The 21,375-nt window shown below is 43.2% G+C and overlaps 1 protein-coding gene across 2 annotated transcripts in view; it reads left to right on the top strand.

Annotated features, from left to right (window-relative positions):
- The window catches only part of dync1li2 (dynein, cytoplasmic 1, light intermediate chain 2), a 72,608-nt gene that overhangs the window by 42,185 nt on the left and 9,048 nt on the right, over window positions 1-21,375 (top strand). The window contains exons 6-11 of one of the 2 annotated variants that reach the window (XM_078400712.1): window positions 2,398-2,491; window positions 3,103-3,238; window positions 6,393-6,504; window positions 7,144-7,203; window positions 10,325-10,366; window positions 13,657-13,768. In XM_078400712.1, coding sequence (XP_078256838.1) covers window positions 2,398-2,491; window positions 3,103-3,238; window positions 6,393-6,504; window positions 7,144-7,203; window positions 10,325-10,366; window positions 13,657-13,768 — 556 coding nt within the window. The remainder of the gene's footprint in view (window positions 1-2,397; window positions 2,492-3,102; window positions 3,239-6,392; window positions 6,505-7,143; window positions 7,204-10,324; window positions 10,367-13,656; window positions 13,769-21,375) is intronic. The other variant, XM_078400713.1, reaches the window with a different exon arrangement.

A 21,375-nucleotide genomic window follows, 5' to 3' on the forward strand; every position in this document is an offset into this window, starting at 1 on the left:
TTAGATTAGGAAAGGTTAAACTAGGTTAGGTTAGATTAGGTTAGTTTACATTAGGTTTATATGGCAACAAATAAATATTCAATTTTTAAAAAGAGTTTGAAATATTGGAATATATATATATACCATAGGTATACAATTATTTGTAAAACAGAAAAAATACAGTGACCACCACTGGAGGAGAGAGAGGGGGGAGGAGAGTCGGGGTAGAGGGAGCAGCGGGTGAGAGCGGGAGCGCGGGGAGGGGGAGGCTGTCAGAGGAGAAGTGAGGTCCTGTTCCTCCAATTTGCAGTGTCGGTTCAAGCATTAACCATATTTTTGATGCAGTGAACACTCCTAAAAATGCATTTACAAGACACTGCTGACACAGCAGCTTTTGTTGCGAGGGGGCGCTGCGATCTCTCGCCTTGTCCCGGCTCTGGGTCTGTGGCGATCCGCTCTCCGGTCAACCTTCGCCTGCAGCTTCTGCCTCCAGTACCCGCCGTTGCCGCCGCGGTTCTACAGCTCCGGGACAAGTTAAAGAGTCGGGGAGAGTTGAGGGGAGCTCGCTACTAATTAACAATATATATACACCAAATTAACAGTTTTGAAAACAATATTTTCTCACCTGTACAGAGAAAAACTGGAATAAACGGATGAAACGAAGGTTTGTTTATACCTAGCAGATCAGCTGGTGACAATTCTATGCGACCTGTGCCCTGCGCATGCTCAGTCGGAATACCGAACTCGCTTATAGCCCACCGCACAGAACGTGTTAAGAGCTTGCTGCGGGCCGGATAAAATCTTGTGGTGGACCCCCCGCAGGCCATAGTTTGGAGACCCCTGGTCTAGTACATTGATAAACACATTTGTGGAAGCCTTTTGTAGGTGTTCAATAAGGGAGCACAGATGAACAAACCATTTGGTCCACCAGCCTATCTTACCTTTTGTCGTAGCTGCAATTTTCAAGTCCTTGTACATCTCTTCAGTACGAGCTCCAGTGTAATTGCATTCTAATTTAGTTGCTTGCTTAATGGAAATTATTAGTTTGTACTGAACTAGTGATTATGTAGAGGCAATAAAGAGATCTAAATGATCCACATAAGCCTTCCCCAGCTCCCTTCATATATTCCTCTCACCACTTTTCCAACATTTTGGAAGTTTCAGTAGTTATCAAAAACCCAAAGTTGATGACAAAATGTATCCCCAGTAGGGGATAAGAAGTAGAAAAAGTAGATATCTCCAAGCATTGCCAACATTGTGCCGCTCCACAGGGTTCATGCTACAAAAGGTCACAGATCTGAAGTAGTGCCTTTTGCACCTACAGTCCAAGTGCTTCCAGCATTTTGGGCTTTTATTTCAGATTTTGCACATCTGCAGTGTACTGTAGCTCATGTGTTTATGTGAAAAGAGCGTCTTGGTCTTTTGCACTGCTTTGTTTTTGCAGCACAAGCACTTTCATTATTTGGGTGTCTTGTGATATTTGATGCAATGTCTTAGATATCATTTTGCATGTGAAAACATCTACAGATAAAGTTTTTTTTAATATTGGCATGGTAAAAATGATCATGAAGCTGTGAGATTGTTGTTTACAAAGTCCAACTGGTTTGCCCACGTTTTACTCAAGGATATTTACCCTCCTTGCCCAGCTTCACTGTAGTAGCTGTGATGACCAGAGGTGGCCACTTGCCCAATGTGAGTGACGGGTCAAATCTGTGGGAGTTGATAAGGATGTGGAGAGAATAGCAAAATTGGATTAAAATAGGATTCGTGTAAATGTGTGGCTGATGGTTGGCATGGACTCATGGGACAAAGGGCGTGTTTCCATGCTGTATCTCAATAACTCAGAAACTACGTAAGTTCACATGGCCAGACATGAGAGTAAACAAAATCTGTTTAATGTTACACAGTCGGATGGAATAGAAGCCATTGTTATCTACAACGAGTGTCGTTTGTGAAAATGTCAGAGACGGTTGTAGACTGCACTTTGGGCCACTTCCATTCTGTCATGGTGGACTTATCCTGAAACTTGGAAGAAGGATCTGCAGATGCTGGTTTTAAACTGAAGATAGACACAAAAAGCTGGAGTAACTCAGCGGGACAGGCAGCATCCTTCTGAAGACAGACCCTGCTTCAGAAGGATCTCGACCCGTCAGAAGGATCTCGACCCGAAACGTCACCCATTCCTTCTCTCCAGAGATGCTGCCTGTCCGCTGAGTTACTCCAGCATTTTGTGTCTAATCCAGAAACCTACGCCATGTACCATTTAAAAAATGACAAAACAGATTAATTATAAGAATTACAAAGGTCAAGGATGTCTCAACAGCCATGGCAGATTGCAGTTACTACATTTTGATTTGATTGTTATTGTCTTGGGTTGTACCTTTACTGTGCTTATCAGTTCTTCATTCTCTCCTCCAGTGTGATGCAGTCAGCCTACTAGAGAAGGAGCACGATTACAGGGACGAGCACTTTGATTTCATTCAGTCACATATTCGGAGATTCTGCTTGGAGTGTATCCTTCTAAGTATAAATGAGTTTAAGTGGCGCTGAGGTTAATCCCCTGTCCTCTCTCCAGTACAGTTTAGTTTATTATCACGCGCTCTGAAGTACAGTGAAAAGCTTTTGTTGCTTGCTATCCAGCCCTGTACAGACCCCATTGCTCAGCTATTTCTCCCTACGACAGTTAGATGTGGACAAAGAGGGCAGACAGAAAAAGGTGCAACCATTGCACAAACTGGTTGCCATCTTCATTTGTAGAAATATAAACCAAGATCTCGTTAAGAGACACAGATTTCCCGTTGATTTGAAAGATGTTCACATTTTGTGCTGAATGACAGCTGTGTTCATTTAGCTGTAACTAAGTGCAAGAATATAATTACAATTTAGTTGTGAGCAAGTGCTTTTATTTGAACTAGTAGTGTTTTTACTTTGAAGAATTAATATAACATCACTTGTATCACTAGAAATTTAAGTCAAATGTTTGTCGAGCTATCCTGTAATTATCTATGCCGTAAGCCAAAAGTGAATGCCAGTGTAGTTAATAGCAAGGGAGAACAGTGTTATTACCACTTTTGTTCCCACAGACCCACCCAAGTCAAATGATTCCCTTAACTAGTGTTTCAGACGGCGCTGCCTTGATTTATACGTCAATAAAAGAAGAAAAGAATGTCGATCTCTTGTATAAATATCTTGTCCACAAAATGTATGACTTCCAGTTTACTACACCTGCCTTGGTGGTGGAAAAAGATGCAGTTTTTATGTAAGTACCCGTCAAAAATTAATGTATTATACGCATGGGTCAACATGTACTTTGCCTGAGACACATGTATCCCGAAGTATTTTCAGCATTGCTGTATCCCTGACCAAACTCACTTGTTCATCATTGATCAACCTTCACACAATGCTTCAAGTTTGTATCTTCAGGCATATTTATGTAAAACAAAATAGAATCCTGGTTTAACCCAGAACTGGCATGATTGTTGAGTTTAATATTGTTATGTGTACTGACATACAGTGAAAAGCTTTTGTCGAAGAAAAGGCTATACATGAATACATTCTGGCAGTCCACAGTGCACAGGTAAAGGATAAAGATTACAATTTGAGTGCAAAGATATCACTTTGAAGTCCAATAAAGTCCGATTAACGATAGTAAATGTTGTGCCAGGCACCTTTCACGTGCTCATCTTGGGTGGTATTGGGTGGGTGTGGTGCCTCGAGAGTAACAGGATGTAGCAGGGACGGGTTTTGTGTGGTGTGTATAATATTGCATCCCATGATTTACCACGAGCAGTGCAAAGGCGATCTGCATGTTCAATTTTATAAAGAAGCAGAAATGTGATCTGTAGGGGAGTAGAAAATACCCTACGTTCACTATCTGCAAAGGAAGCGTTCAGATAATAAAACACGAGAGTGGCCTTCAGTGGGCCTTAAAAGATGTGTTGGAAGCTGTGTAGGACGAAACTGCAGCTGCTGGCTTACACCAAAGATGGACACAAAATCTCTGGAGAGAAGGAATGGGTGATGCTTCGGTTCGAGACCCTTCATCAGACTGTCGGGAGAGGGAGTCCAGAGATATGGAGGGGTTGGGTGTGAAAACGAGAGATCAAAGCAGATGGTGGTAAGGAAATGTAGAATAGTTCATTGTTAGCTATGGGGAAGGTGATAATGAGGCATGCAATCAGTGAAATTAGTTAGAACAGTGAAACTAGTCTGAGAATTAGGGTGAGGGGGATGGAGACAGGGAAAGCAAGGGTTACTTGAAGTTAGATAATTCAATATTCATACTGCTGGGTTGCAAGCTGCCCAAGCGATATAGGAAGTGCTGTTCCTCTAATTTGCGTTGGGCCTCGCTCTGACAGTGGAGGAGGCCCAGGACAGAAGTGTCAGTGTGGGAATGGGGGGAGTTAAATTATTTAGCAATCGGGGGATCGCATAGACCTAAGTGGACTGAGCGGAGGTGTTCAGCGAAATGATCGTCGAACCTGCGCTTGGTCTCACCGATATATAGGAGTCCACATCTGGAATAGCGGATACAGCAGATGAGGTTGGAGGTGGTGCAAGTGAACCTCTGCCTCGCTTGAAAGAACTTTTGGGGTCCTTGGACGGAGTCAAGGGAGGAGGTATAGGGACATGTGTTGCCTCTCTTGCGGTTGCAGGGAAAGTACCTGGGGGGGGGGGGGTGATTTGGGTGGGAAGTGATGAGTTAACCAAGGAGTTGTGCAGGGTACGGCCTGCAGAAAGGGGTGGAGATGGGAAGATGTGGCTCGTGGTGGGAAGCTGCTATTTATCAACATCTTGCTTGATTGGTGTTGTGGAGACATGCACAATCATTGCACTTTTAGAGTATTTAACATTTCACTCATTGGTGAAGAATGCACAGATTTAAAAACTGACTGGATTGCCCTGTTTCAGTACTCAGCTTTTTCCTTATTTTTTGGGTATTGGGCCTCATTGCTAATCAATTATAGTCAATTGCACTTTAGTGTTGCATGTACCTAGATGCAATGAATTGATTTTTTTTGATTTGCATTCAATCTTATAATATCATATTATAAGTAAGCATAATCATTACAAGAATGCAACAATTTTGTAAAAATAAATTTATTCTGTGGCAGTACACAGTTGCCACATTTCAGGTGCCATCTTGAACCTTTTTACTGCCCTTTCCTAATTCCTTGAGAAGGTGGTGCAGGTGGTGAATAGTCATTCTGGTGATGGTGGTGTTGGTAGACCTGGCAATGGTGAAAGAATGGCAATAGATTTCATTGGGGTGGAGTGTGATTTTGGGGGGGGGGAGAAAGAAGGTGGGAGGATAGTGTGTGGAGCTGCTGTCTTGCTGTGGTGGTGTTGGAGGTGCTGTCAGAGTAATGACTGTAGATTTAGGAGATGGTAGAGCAGTCACTGGTGCTGGAGGGAATGAACGTTTATTCATTCAAACGCATGCACACCCTCCCATTTGCATTCATTTATCTTCCCTTTTAATGCATTCAAACCGCAAGACAAATAGGCAGTTGAGGAATTAATAATATAGTTAGTATTTCTTGGTGTCCGTGCCCGCAGGGCACATCCTTATTTGTTCTATTGTTCCAAATTACCTTCCGCAGATGGCTCTGGGTCCTCTTGGATTTTGGTTATTCAATAGCTCAAATGGCACTTTTATTGCCACCTGTGTGACGTGCAAACACACAGTGAAATTATTTTCTTACAAACCGTCCAGTTGAGTATTGCCATACCCAAGCACATCCCCAATTAGCAGATTGTACAGAAGTAGTCTACTGATCCGCATGCAAGAGAGTGCCATGTTTTGGTGCCATTTTCAAAGTCCTGTCTTCACACAATAGTTATTATTGAGCAGTGCCTGTTCCATGCAAGCCCTAAGCTTGGTAAGTTTTCCCTTGGACATGCAGGTCGACAAGCGAACTGACGTCCTCTCCTCGCCCATCCATCTTTGCTCCCTGGGGGAGTCTCTCACAGCTGACCCTGAGGGTGTGATAGGCCAGACCTCTGTTCCCTCTGGGAACTCCAGGGGCCTGACAGTGCAGTTCTGTGGCCTCTCTCTAATTTATCCAGCAGGAAGATGGGAGCTTTGCCCCACTAGTCCAAGGAGCCATCTCGTGCATTGCTAGGTCTGTGGCTGAAAATGCCTGATTTTGGTGGCTTGGGTGGCCAAGTCTGCTGAATACAAAAGCCATTAAGCTGTTTCTGTTCTCTGTTGCATCCCACAGCCCTCCCTCTCCCCCCCCCTTAATAGAATCTGTCAGCACTACCGCCGATACTTTGCAATACGACTTTCAACTCTCACTGCTGTGCGATGGGACTTTTCCCACATGTGAGTTCCAATGAGGGAGGCTTTTGGTTGATGTCGAAATTATTTCCATGGATGGTTTACTGTTGGTTCTGTCTGTAATGTTCAGTCCTGCAGGATGGGACAAAGATAAGAAAATTGCTATTTTGCACGAGAACTTTGCGACAGTGAAGCAAGACGATGCCTACGAGGAGATCATCGGCAGGCCTTTGGTCAAAAAGGTAATGGCCATGTGTACAAACTTTAAACCAAGGTTGCTCAGTTAAAGGTACTTCTATTTGACCATCAAATCTATTTCTTGCCAACCTCCATTGTGCCACACCTATAAGAATAGACTTTACACTAGAGATACAGTGCAGAAACAGGCCCTTCGGCCACCGAGACCATGCCGACGAGCAAAACCTGTGCACTAACACTATCCTACACACTAGGGACAATTTTACAACTTGCACAAGCCAATTAACCTACAAACCAGTACATCTTCGGAGAATGGGTGCTTAGTTTTCCTACCAAGTCTCAAAGATGTTAAAAAAAACAGTTGGACAGATATATGGAGAGGAAACGTTTTGGGGGATGTGGGCCAAATGTAGGCAAATGGGACTAGCCCAGAACTTGTTCCCAAAGGGCCTGTTTCCAAGCTGTATAGCTTTGATTCCATAAAACTGTGTGGGTTGGTAGGTTAATTTACCAATGTAAAGTTTTCTTAATTTGGTATGTGAGTGGTGGAATCTTGAGGCAATAGTATAAATGTTGGGAAAATAAAATAAATGGGACTAAATGGACTGAAGGGCCACTTTCTGTGTTGACTAGCACTGGGAGAACACTGTACACTGCTCACTCCTAATAATATCTTTTTCCAGCCAGTACATGATAAAGAAGTGGCCTCAGAGGATGAGCAAGTTTTCCTCATGAAGCAGCAGGTAAGTTTCTGCCGCTTTAAACGTTCAGTCACACTCTTCTCCAAGATCAGATACCTTGGGCGTTCTCATGACTGGTGTGGAATTTGTTTGGTAAAGATACAGTTTGTTGCCCTCTGCTGGTGAGTTACTTTGGTCTCCTTGAGTATTGTTGATAGCCTCTATTTTAAACTCATAAGACTGCCGAATACTCAGAATTGCTTCAACGGACCATTATCAGCGTGTAAAATTGATGCTGAGCATGAGATATTTGGGCACGTGCTTTAAAATTTCCATCAGAATTAGTTTTGAATTTCATGGGTTTGGACCTTGGCAGCTGCAGACCCAGCCAGCAGTAGTGCAGTGGCAGAAAACTGAGTTGGAAGAGCACAGTGATACAGATCAGTGGTGGAGGAAGGATAAGGTCTTGAGATGTATGGATCATAGAACAGTGCAGCACAAGAACAGGACCTAGGAGCCACAATATCTGTGCCAAACATGATGCTAATTTAAACTAATCTCCTCTGCCTGCATGTAATCCATATCCTAACATTCCTTGCATATTCATATGCCTAATTATGTCTATCAGCCAAAACATTATGACCACTGACAGGTGAAGTGAATAACATTGGTTATCTTGTTACAATGGCACCTGTCAAGGGGTAGGATATGTTAGGTAGCAAGTGAACAGTCAGTTCTTGAAGTTGATGTGTTGGATACAGGAGAAACGGCCAGGAATAAAGACCTGAGTGACTTTGACAAGGGCCAAATTGTTATGGCCAGACGACTGGGTCAGAGCATCTCTGAAACGGCAAGGCTTGTGGGGTGCTGCTGGTCAGCAGTGATGAGTACCTATTGACACTGGTTCGAGGAGGAACAAACCACAAACTGGCGACAGGGTGTTGGGCGCCTAAGGCTCATCGATGCGCGAGGGCAGTGATGGCACCAGGATGCACTGTGGGAAGATGACAAGCCGGTGGAGGGAGTGTGATGCTCTGGGCAATATTCTGCTGGGAAACCCTGGGTCCGGCCATTCATGTGGATGTCAATTTGACATGTGTCACCTACCTAAACATCGTTGCAGACCAGTTACACCCCTTCATGGCAATGGTATTCCCTGATGGCAGTGGCCTCTTTCAGCAGGATAATGTGCCCTGCCACACTGCACACATTGTTCGGGAATGGTTTGAGGAACATGGTGAAGTTTTCACAGTGTTGCCCTGGCCTCCAAATTCTCCAGATCGAAAATCCGATTGAGCATCTGTGGGATGTGCTGGATTGACTAGTCCGATCCACGGCGGCTCCACCTTGCAACTTACAGGACTTGACGGATCTGCCGCTAATGTTTTGGTGTGAGATACCACAGGACACCTTCAGGGGTCTTGTAGAGTCCATGCCTCGGCGGGTCGGCGTTGTTTTGGCGGCACACGGAGGACCAACAGTATATTAGGCAGGTGGCCATAATGTTTTGGCTGATCGGTGTAAAAGCCTCTTAAACGTCACTATTGTCTGTGTCTTCACTACCATCCTTGGCAGCATCTTCCAGGCACTTGCCATTCTTTGTATTTAAAGAAAAACTTGCTGAGCACATCTCATTTAAAGCCTTCCCCTCTCACTTTAAAGCTATGTCCTTTGGTATTTTACCTTTCCACCCTGGGATAGATTCTGACTGAATCTTTCGAGAAACACCAATAGTCACAGACCTCCAGCGAGAATAATATCCTTCCACCAACACCTTTGGTCTTCTTTGGGTAAGCAAATTCTGAATCCAAATTACCAAGTCGCTGTGGATCTCATGCATTTTATCAAGGTAGGCTGATTCCTTAGCTTCTGGAGCAGCCAACCATGGGAGACTTATCAAATTCCTTACTAAAATGCACAATCAAAAGATGTGACTTGCCTTGCGCAAAGCTATGTGGACTGTCCCTAAATACGAGTGAAAATTATCCCAAAGAATCCTCTTCAGTATTCTCTGCCACTGCCCTGGCTCGTCCTTTCTCTGTCCGCACTGAAAAAAAATGCAATTTTTGCTTCTAGCACGATGCAGCTGGTTTAATTTGGATTTGGGTGGAATGGTGTCTGTTGGCCTTAGAATGGAATTAGTACAGGCACTCTAGTCAGAGTGGCCATGGAATGGAGTCAGAACTGACAAAGCTGTAGAGTTAGTATTGGGAAGTTCGCAGAACATCTGCAGTTTGAGGCAAACTCCTTCCCACCTGAGGCCTGGCGTGAGAAGCAGTCGTAAACAGGGTGACATGGCACTGTGGTTGTTACAGGAACAGTATTTGGAGGCTGCAGCCATGGATTCAGCGACACAAGTTTGAATCCCAACATGGCAGTCAGGAATTTAAACACTTAATTAAATCTGAAATGAGAAGCTGCTCTAAGTAATGCTGACCATGGAGATGCTTGATTGTCATCGAAACATGACTGATTTTCCTTCAGGGAAGGCAGCCTGTTTTGTGTAGTGTGAGCCATATGTGACACCAATGTCGTTGACTCTTAATTACTGCAATTAGGGATAGTCAATAAATATGGCCACTGATATTCACATACTAAGAAAAAATATTTCAAACAGTTTGAATGTTTTGGTGGATATGTGAAAATTGTGATCACTTCTTCCTGTGAGACTCTCATCCAATTCTTCACATTCTCTCTGCTCTCATGTTAATGGATTTGGGATGCAATCCAGGAGTGAGGTGGTGGGAGGAAGCGAGGAAATGATTTTAGCAGATTTTCTTCAGAAAAAGAAATTGACGACTTGTTTTAAAGATGGCTTTGTGATTACCTCTGCTGAAACCAGTTTTATTTAAAAAAAATATGGCCAAAAACTCCCCAGTGGGATTTGAGCTTGCACTTTCTGCTTTATTTATCCAAGACACTAGTTTACCAGCCAGGCACTCCATTAATGGTTTTGACTTTTATCATGTCCTAATGTCACCAACAAAATCATTCAGTGAAATCTTTCCCTCCCCTGATTTCCTTTCTCACTTATCCAAATCTGTGCAATGAGATTACATGCAGTGTCTTGTGATTGTGTTAACGCGTGGGCTGAACAAGGTGAAGCTACAGTGAGGTTTCCAGGCTTTCTGCCTTAGGAAGACAACATCGCCATTTCTAACATTGTGTATCTTTTCTCTTGCAGTCTCTCCTTGCCAAACAGCCTGCCACTCCTTCAAGACCTGCTGTAAGTCTGAACAAAAAGAGTTAAAAATGTCAGAACAGTTTGTTTTAGAATTATGTATTTCTCTGGGCTTGGAATTTATGCCCATGCAATAGTCCTTCCTGGACTTAACGGACAAAACTAAGAGATGTGCGTCATTGTGCAAACAAACAGCTTTAGGAACTCTGTAGGTCAAGCAGCATTAATGGAGAGAAATGGACAGATGATGTTTTGAGTTGGGATCTTTCAGACTGAGGAATTGTAGTTTGGAATCTGTGGGTTCCCTTACTAAATATATTTGTTTAGCCAAGCTCTTGAAGAGAAGTGCACAATTATACTCCATCTCCTGCAATCATGTCTTGTACCTTTGCCTCACTTCAGCTATATACCTGCAGATTTCTAACCACTCAGGCTAACCAATCCATGTTTCACACTCATGAAAATTCTCATTCTCTCATGTTTTGTTTTTGACAATTAAATTGAACATTGACTGTGATATCAAACATGAAGGAGAAAACTATATATAAATACAAAGTATGCTGGAAACACTCAATGGGTCAGACAGCAGTTGTGAGGATAAAAGCAGCTTTTTGTATGGATGTAGAACACAAAGGTGTAACTCAGCGGGTCGGGCAGCATAAAGTGCCCTCCATAATGTTTGGGACGAAAATCCATCATTTATTTATTTGCCTCTGTACTCCACAATTTGAAATTTGTAATAGAGCAAATCACATGTGGCTAAACTGCACATTGTCAGATTTTAATAAAGGGTATTTTTTATACATTTTGATTTCACTTTGTAGAAATTACAACAGTGTTTATACATAGTCACCCATTTCAGGGCACCATAATGTTTGGGACACATCAATGTCATGTAAATGAAAGTAGTCATGTTTAGTATTTTGTTGCATATCCTTCGCATGCAATGACTGCTTGAAGTCTGCGATTCATGGACATCACCAGTTGCTGGGTGTCTTCTCTGGTGATGCTCTGCCAGGCCTGTATTGCAGCCATCTTTAGTTTATGCTTGTTTTGGGGGCTAGTCCCCTTCAGTTTTCTCTTCAGCATATAAAAGGCATGCTCAATTGGGTTCAGATCAGGTGATTGACTTGACCACTCAAGAATTGACCATTTTTTAGCTTTGAAAAACTCCTTTGTTGCTTTAGTGGTATGTTTGGGATCATTGTCTTGCTGCCGGCCAATGAGTTTTGAGGCATGTGTTTGAACTTGAGCAGATTGGATGTGTCTATACACTTCAGAATTCATTATGCTACTACCATCAGCAGTTGTATCATCAATGAAGAAAAGTGAGCCAGTACCTTCAGCAGCCATACATGCCCAGGCCATAACACCCCCAACACTGTGTTTCACAGATGAGGTGGTATGCTTTGAATCTTGGACAGTTCCTTCTCTCCTCCATACTTTGCTCTTGTCATCACTCTGATATAAATTAATCTTCATCTAATCTGTCCACAAGAACTTTTTTCCAGAACTGTGGTTGCTCTTTTAAGTACTTCTTGGCAAACTGTAACCTGGCCATCCTATTTTTGCAGCTAACCAGTGGTTTGCATCTTGCAGTGTAGCCTCTGTATTTCTGTTCATAAAGTCTTCTGCAGACAGTGGTCATTGACAAATCCACACCTGACTCCTGAAGAGTGTTTCTGATCTGTTGAACAGGTGTTTGGGATTATTACTTTATTATAGAGAGAATTCCTCTGTCATCAGCGGTGGAGGTCTTCCTTGGCCTGCCAGTCCCTTTGCAATTAGTAAGTTCACCAGTGCTCTCTTCTTAATGATGTTCCAAACAGTTGATTTTGGTAAGCCTAAGGTTTGGCTGATGTCTCTAACAGTTTTATTCTTGTTTCTCAGTCTCGTAATGACTTCTTTGACTTTCATTGGCACAACTTTGGTCTTCATGTTGATAAACAGCAATAAAAGTTTCCAAAGGTGATGGAAAAACTGGAGGAAAGACTAGGTGCTGAGAACTCTTATACCTGCATTAAGGAGGCAATTGAACACACCTGAGCAATTACAAACACCTGTGAAGCCATGTGTCCCAAACATTATGGTGCCCTGAAATGGGGGGACTATGTATAAACACAGCTGTAATTTCTACATGGTGAAACCAAAATGTATAAAAATACCCTTTAATAAAATCTGACAATGTGCACTTTAACCACATGTGATTTTTTTTCTATTACAAATCTCAAATTGTGGAGTACAGAGGCAAATAAATAAATGATGGGTCTTTCTCCCAAACATTATGGAGGGCACTATATCTGAAGGGATGGACAGGTGACGATTTAGATTGGTATCTTTCTTCAAACTTTCATATGGTCAGAACAGCAAGTAGATTTTGTATTCTCTGACAAAAAAGCACTTTGATTTTAAAATCTCCAGAAGTGTTTGAACCGCTTCTACCTTATTGGAATAGTCCTCCCTAGAGAAGGTAGATAAATTCTTTGTGGAAACATTCACTACCTTGGGATGTCCCAAAGCATCTTGAATCCAGAGAGTGACTTATCTCCTTCCCTCCACAGATGCTGCCTGACCGTTGAGTGTTTCCAGCAGTTTGTATAGGAAGGAACTGCAGATGCTGGTTTTACCCTGGAGAAAGGCCCAAAATGCTGGAGTAACTCAGCAGGACAGGCAGCATCTCTGGAGAAAAGGAATAGGTGACGTTCGGGTGGAAACCCTTTGTCAGACCAAGAGGCAGAAGTCTCGACCTGTAACGTCACCTGTTCTATTCCTCCAGACATGCTGCCGGACCCGCTGAATTTCTCTGGCGTTTTGTTTTCAGCAGTTTGTTTTATTTCTGATTTCCAGCATTTTTTTGGTGTTTCGCCCTCCTGAAACATTACGAACTGACAGGCAGGGAGATTCCAGGTGAAACTCCAACTGCATTGATTAAAGAGTGAAATTGTTTCTATTTTTACCTTTGTAAAGGGAGTTAGTCTTCTATCAAGATTGGCATTAAATGACAGATTTAGAAAGTTTATTTTAATTTATTGGAATGTTTTTGTTTTACTGTGTTATCTATTAGTACTGTGTTTACAGACCTGTTTAGCTGCTGCAAGTAAAGGTTTCATGGTTCCATTTCAGTGCATATGACAATTAAAACAGTCTTGGCTCCAGACTCTTGATCCTAGAAGGTGAAAATAGTTGTTTTTTGTTTTAGTAAATTAGGTGGGTTGCAGTCACCATCCTTGGGGCAGTTGGAGATGGACCATAAATATTGGCCTTGCCAATAACCGCCCAGATCCTGAAGATGAAAACAAAATAATCATCATCTGTCTTCCTGTAATTTCTCACAGGACTCGCCAAGGCAACCGGGTGGCTCCCCCCGGACCCCGAGACAACCAGGAGGCACAAACATGGTGACCGCAGTGCCACCCATCACATCGGGAACTCCGAAGGGTGAGCGATGCAAGTGTCAGCATTTGTTGAATTTACGGAAGTGATTGTGATGCAGTTGTTTCTGTCGTGAGCAAAACATTTTTTTTAAATGGTACAATAATACTTTGTCACATGTACCGAAGTACAGTAAAATTCATTTATGTGTACAGTTCAGTACAAGTATCACTATACATAAGCACCTAGATACATCTTACATAACATTTCAGATACAGTACAAGTGTACAGCAGTGGTGCTCTGTTTCAGTTTACAGAGTTGCCAATTTTGGTACCATTTTCGAGTTCCATTTTGTAAGTGTAGGGTTCATGACCTGATCATGAAGGCCTGTTGTCCTGGTGACATTGCAGGGTCGGCCTGCTTAAGTGTGCTCATTGGTGTCCTCCATGTCCGGCAGTACACTCCCTCTGCTTGGAGGCCCTCTATCTGACTCTGCTTTCCTCCGTTCGACTCCTTCCACTCTGGGCGGGTGAGCCTACCCTTCCGGGCGGGTTCCTGGTCCGTGGCATGAGTCCTCCGTCCATGCGGGCACGCCAGGCCTTCCGGGCGGATTCTCCGTGTGTGGTCTGCGCCGAGCGGGCCGGGCCTGCTGATGGGATACAACTGGCCTGTTTGCCAGAATACTCCCGCCGTGCAGGATTATGTATTTGCATTATATATTTGCTGCAAAAGATCACACAGCAAAACTCCACCATAGGAGGAAGAGTGTTTGTTGATACTGGAATTAGATATGTACATCTGTATAGAACATCTGTTAAAACCTCACCCTCTCTAACACTCTTGCTACTAAGTCTGTGCCAGGTATTACTGTCATTCAGAGTGAAACCCCACTGTGGAAGTGTAATACAACCAGCTGGGCTATGTTTAAATTATAGTGACGGTGGGATAAATATTAACTCACTAAGTCTTTGAAAAAATGCAGTTGGATTTTTATCCCCCTGACAGGCGAGAAAAGAACATACTGAAATATCGCAACTAAAACTTGCTACTTCCATTAATGAGCAATTCCTCAGTGTTGTTGGGGTTTAATTTAGTTCAGTTTAGGGATACAGCGCGGAAACAGGCACTTTGGCCCACCGGGTCGGCGCCGACCAGCGATCCCCGCATATTAACACTATCCTACGCTCACTAGGGACAATTTTTGCATTTACCAAGCCAATTAACCTACAAACCTGTACGTCTTTAGAGTGTGGGTGGAAACTGAAAATCTCAGAGAAAACCCACGCAGATCACGCAGATCACGTGGGAGAACGTATAAACTCTGTACAGACAGCACCCGTGGTCTCCGGCGCTGCATTCGCTGTAAGGCAGCAACTCTCCCGCTGCGCCACCGTGAAGCTAGACTTGGGGCAGCACAGTGGAGCAGCGGTAATATTGCTGCCTTACAATGCTAGAGAGCCGGCATTGATCCTGACTCTGGGTGCTGCCTTAATGGAGTTTGTACGTTCTCCCTGTGACTGCGTACGTTTCCTCCAGGTGCTCTGGTTTCCTCCCACATTCCAAAGACGTGCAGGTTTGTAGGTTAATTGGCTTCTAAAATAAATTTGAATTTCTGGAGTGAGATTTACCCACATCCATCTACTTGCCATAAATGCTAGCCACTGAGCCACTGTAATACCTGGCTATAGAAAACGTAGTTTCAAGAGATCGTCAAAAAACTGGTGAGATTTTCAGAATTCTAAACAGATATGTACATTTAATGTGTACATTAATAACCAGTTATTATCAACAACTGGTTTCAGTTATCAACAACCAATCTGCTGGAGAATTCTGGTCGAGCAGCATCTCCAGAGGTGGGGGAGAGGTGTGGGTGGGGACGCAGGGGTGGAATGGTCAACATTTTGGGTTAATGCCCTGCAAGGAATGAGGGCAAATAACCAGTGTATAGAGGAGAGGGGGAGTGGTGAGACAAAGCAAGGGGGGGTGATTGCTGGACAGAGGACTGGTGAAATAGAATGGCATGTGGAGGGGAAGGAGGAGGGACTAAGTTGGAAAGCAAAGGCAAGTAAGATGGTTGGAGGCAGTCAAAAAAGGGGGAAAAAATTAAAATAAAGAAAAACAAGGAGGCAGATGGAGCCTGGGGAAGGGAGGGCGGGGAGAAAGTGGAGACAGCTGATGGAGGATGATAAGCAGGGACACATAGGCTGCCAGAGTTGGAAACTGGTAAGTAAGAAAGGTGAAAATGGGAGGCAGTAGGGGAGCATGGAATGCAGGTAGAACCAGATGGAGAAGAGGTGGGGGAAGTGTGTGAAGTACATGGATGGAAATGGGAGTGGAGGGATGTAAATGGGTGATGGGGCCGAGTATGGGAAACAGGACAAAATATGGGCGGTTTGGGGGAGGATCAGAAGGATCGAAAGAAGGGTGGGGGGAGCTACCTAAAATTGTAAAATCAATTGTTCATTGGGTTCTACACGACACATGCGGGATGTGGCACATTGGGCCTTGTCAGTACATTCAATATAAGCACAGACCTTTGGGGTGGTGCAGAGTGGAAAACAATTGGAGGTGATTGTGGTTAGACCAATTTCTGACGAGGCTCTGGCCAGAATTGGCTCTGTTTCTCAGCATGAGAAAGCTGAAGATTAATTAAAGAATTGAAGAGAGGAATGGAAGACGGCTTTTTGTACTTTAATATACACTCTAACAGTTCGGCAATTTCCCTAGTAACTGAAATTGCTTCTGTGAAATAAAAAAAAATAATAATTGAAATTGATTTTTAAAAGCTCACCACCCCATGCAGTGAGTTGACCTCTGGTTGAACTAGCTCAGGGTGGATTATAGTCCTATTGCACTTTCCAGGCTGATCACAGCTCCATTGCTCCAGTAAGCACTTAACTGATTAAATAACTTGAGTGTAAAATTGTGCAATTCTTCTACTTTGGATCCAATTTTGTTTGAGTAATGCTTAGGAAGGTGAGATAATTCTGCGAGGTAATGAAATTTCAGTGACCAATTGAAATCTTGCCTGTCTGAGTCAAGCAATAATTTAGTTTATTCTCAGAGCTGTTGTAGTTTTAAAATCAATACCTGCTCAGCCTGCGAGCAAGGTACTGAGCACTAGAGGGCTGTCTTGGCTTGTTTTAACAAAAGTTACTTTGGCTAATTTAAAACAAACCTTGATCAGTTTCCAGATCTCCCACTGCAGAGTTGCCTAATTTCTGCTCTTCACTTCCACTTCTAACATGATGAGCATTTGAAGGCACTGTGCCTGTACTCGCTGGAGTTTAGAAGGATGAGGGTTGGACCTCATAAAACTTACCGAACAGTGAAAGCCCTGGATAGAATGAATGTGGAGAGGATGTTACCACCAGTGGGAGAGTCTAGGACTAGAGACCATAGCCTCAGAATGAAAAGACGTTCCTTTAGAAAGGAGATAAGGAGAAATTTCTTTAGCCAGAGGGTGGTGAATCTGTGGAATTCATTGCCACAGGCGACTGTGGAGGCTGTCAATGGATATTTTTAAGGTGGAGATTGACAGATTTTTGATTAGTAAGGGTGTCAGGGGTTACGGGAAGGCAGGAGAATGGGTTTTTGCCAGGGAAAAATAAATCAGCCATAATTTAATGGCAGAGTAGACCTAATGGGTCAAATAGCCTAATTCTGCTCCTAGAAAGTATGAAACACTTGTCAATATCCATCCCTTATGTGTACCTCTATCAGCTCTCTCCCCCCCTCCACTGCTTCTCCTCCAACGTATCCACTCTCCGATCCTGTGTAATGCTTGCATTTATAATATGAAGCAAGATGCTGACAATTAGGCCATGCTCAAGTTTCATTGTGCCTATGTATAGTGGGGTTTGTTCTAACTGAGTAGCCCGCAAACAATAGATTTTCACTATCTCAGTACTATGATAAGAATAAACCAATACCGATTTGAGTCATTCTTCAGTGTGTGCAGTGAGATAAAGATTTCGTTGAAGGTGACCCGATAATAAACAATCTTGTAAATATTGAAAGTAAAGGAAGAAATAAGTGTGGGATTGAGCAGAGGAATTTGTTTTGGCAAAGACGTGGCTTGAGCTCTGAGTGACCTCCTCACTGGACAGATGATGTAAGTTGTAGGGTATTGGCATAAACCAAAGTTCTGGCCGTTGAGTGCAAACATACAACCCTTCTGAATGGTTTCATTCACTTGAAAGATGGGTATGGTGAAGAATATTCTATCATTAAAGTAGTTTGCCAAAGAGCGGTCAGTGTTGCAATTGGATGTCACAAATAGCAAGGTGACAACCATCAAGTCTTTTTTTAGTCATGTTGGTCAAGGGAAAATTATGGAGTGGGTGGCTGACTTTCTGCTGTTTGAAGTGCCGTAGTACATGCTCAGAGCCATGACTGGGACACTCCTCACGAACTATGGTGCAACAGCAAAGCACTGCAGATACCAATGATCTGAAATAAAACCAGGGAATAAACTGGGAAGACTCAGCTAGGTCAGGCAGCATCTCTGGAGACCGTGAATGTTTTGTGAAGGTCAATGGATTTTCAATAATTAAAAAACTACAGAACTGTTACACGTGAAATTAGGAGACCGCATCAGTGCGCAAAGCAATCAGGTGTGTGGCCTCTTGCACAGTCCCCTACTGGGGAAAAGTAGACTACATTTTGGTTTCCTCTTGGTTGCACCTGTGTCAACAGGTTGAGAGGTATGTGCTAAATCGAAGAGGAGAAAGGACAGGACTAGTTTAGTTTATCTGACGGCCATATTTGGAGCAGAGTTGCTGGATGGTGAACAAGAGGCATGTGATATTTACCATTGAGTTGGCTCAGAAAATCCTGGGTAGTGAAAGGGTGAGGTACCTTTCCTGCCCACCACCTCCTCTGTGCACTGATGCTGTCTCCTAATTTCATTGTGCATCACTTCCTTGCCTTTGAGTATTTGACCATCACAAAACATCAGCTGCTTCCGCAGTTGCTGCCTGACCTGCTGGGTATTTCCAGCATTTTCTGGTTTTATTTTGGAACTTTGTTGTCAGCAGTCTTTTGCTAATGCTCCACAGCTCATGTTAAAGGAGGAGTGTCCCAGTCCCTGGCACTGCACAGATTCAAACAGCAGAAATGCGGTCACCTACTCCATAATTTTCCCTCGACCAACATTGCTAAAATAGACGTGGCAACTGGGATAGCAACCCACACTGCCACTCCTATTGCTTAAGTATAACGCCTGCCTTTACACGTGTCTAATTTAACATTTCAGACTGCATGCAAGGGCAATGGTCAGGAGACTGAAAAGACTTTGCCCTGTGCTAGGATAGACAATAGGTGCAGGAGTAGGCCCTTCGAGCCAGCACCACCATTCACCGTGATCATGGCTGATCATACACAATCAGTACCCCATTCCTGCCTTCCCATATCCCTTGACTCCACTATCATTAAGAGTTAACTCTCTCTTGAAAGCATCCTGGGACTTGGCCTCCACTGCCTTCTGAGGTCGAGAGTTCCACAGCTTCACAACTCTCTGAGTGAAAAAGTTTTTCCTCATCTCCGTTCTAAATGGCCTACCCCTTATTCTTAAACTTAGATGAGGATATTAACGCTACCTTAATTATTAATCCTTTGGAACTCTTGGGGTTGAGATAATACTGGCATATAAACAAGATGGGATTAAACGCAGGGTTGTATGAGTAATATGATCTAATAAATAGAGGGAGGTTGAGATCACTCAGCCAGCTTTGCACTCAATGAGATTGTTGCTGCCCTTTCTGGGTTCCTGTGCTCGGTATCCTCTGCTTCCATGAAGCTCCCCAAATCTACCTCACCGTACTTGTGCAAATGGCAATAACCAAAGCTTGAGATCTATAAGAAGTGAGGAGGGGTCATTTGGATCATTGCCATCGCCACTACTAAGATCAGAGCTGATCTGAACTTCATCTTACACTGGCATGAATCTTTACATAAAATTACATAAAATTAAAGTTCCCACTACTCTGCTTGTGGAGAGGGGTCTCCCACAAACCTCCCACCTTGAATGCTGTGGCTCCCTCATTAAGCTCACCTCACTTTTATCTGAACTTTTTGCAAACCCCCTCTCCTAACAATCTTATATATAGTAATCAGATAAGAAATCAATATTGTAAATGAGAAATGCAATGTTTGTGCATGAGTCTTGTTCTCGAGGTAAAGGTGATTCTGTGCTGATAATTACTCCAGCTGGGACACCACCAGACCGTTCCACAACTTCAACCACTTTGTTTTGCGATCTAACAATCTATTAGGCATTTACAATTTTTTTTAATACCTTTCCACTAACTTTGAGGGATTCAGTATTTTAACTCCAGTTATTCGATATATGCTGCCAGCATATGTCTGCAATATTTTACTCTCCTGGGACCCTGTACTTTGGGGATCCTGATGTTAAAAGATTGCAGGAAAGACATGAAATAAATGGACTTTGCCCCTCTCAAGTGGGTGTTAAACAAATCATGGCTTTATTTAGAGAAGAGCAGGTGATTTCTCAATGGAGTTAACCCGCAGCCAAAATCACTGAAACAGGATAATGCAGTCGTTAACACACTGGTGTGTGTGGGAGCGTTGACTGCGCTATTTCCTCCGTTACCATAATGGCCACACTCCAGAAAGGTACTTGATACCTACAAAGTGCTTTGAGATCTCCTAAGGTAGTCTACAAGTGAAAATCTTGGCATCGAGGAGTAATGACTACAACCTACCTCCTGGTCCCTTGCACCTTTTTTACCAGCACCTTCTCTGTGGCTTTAACACTATATTCTGCACTGCTTATTTTTGTCTTCGCACCACCTGTTGTACTTGTGTATGGTTTGATGATACTCGTGTATAGTATGATTTGACTGAGTGGCAGGCAAACAAGGTTTGTCACTCTATCTGGGTACTCGTGACAATAAACCGATACCAATTGAGTTGAGCTCAAGAACCAGAGGACATCAGTTTAAGATGGGAGGGTGGGAGATTTATAGGAAGCTGAGGGGCAACTTTTTTAGTGGTGGATATTTGGAACGGGCTGGAATTTGAAGAAAAACATCTCTTCACATCGTGGTGAGGATGCAGTTGTTATCCCGTGAAGTGGTTAGTTATTGTTGCATTCAAGGGGAAGGTGATGAGGGGAGGTGTAGGAGTATTGGCTATTGTGTGAAAGGTGGGATGGCACCTGTTGTGTGTCTAGTATGGACACAAGGAACTACAGATGCTGATTTACAAAAAATGAAAGAGCTGGAGCAACACAACGGGTCAGGCAGCATCTCTGGAAGACATGGATAGGTGATTGTTCGGGTCGGGACTTCAGTTTAAACATAGATTTCATGTTGGCCCAGTTGAGCTGCAGGGCCTTTTTTTGTGATGTAAGTTGTATGCGTTTGATGCATCACTGGCAGATTATCGGGAGTCCGTCCACTTACTTGCATGAGGTGGAATTGAGTCATGTCTCTGACAGCTGCTTTGTCCATTTGTCTTTAACTTTTTCTGCAGAGCAAAACAGACTGAGAATTCCAGCTCTCTGTTCTGGCAATAACTTTTTAAATTTTAACCAAAGTGGTATTTATTCAAAAGCCAGTCTGTTGTTCATTTCTTGTGCATTAGTGATTCATTCCTTTCATTCATTTGTTCCTTGTACCTTTTCCTACCTCTAATTGCCCTCTCCTCCTCAGTC

This window comes from Rhinoraja longicauda, chromosome 6, assembly GCF_053455715.1.
Source record: "Rhinoraja longicauda isolate Sanriku21f chromosome 6, sRhiLon1.1, whole genome shotgun sequence".
NCBI classification, from domain to species: Eukaryota; Metazoa; Chordata; class Chondrichthyes; order Rajiformes; family Arhynchobatidae; genus Rhinoraja; species Rhinoraja longicauda.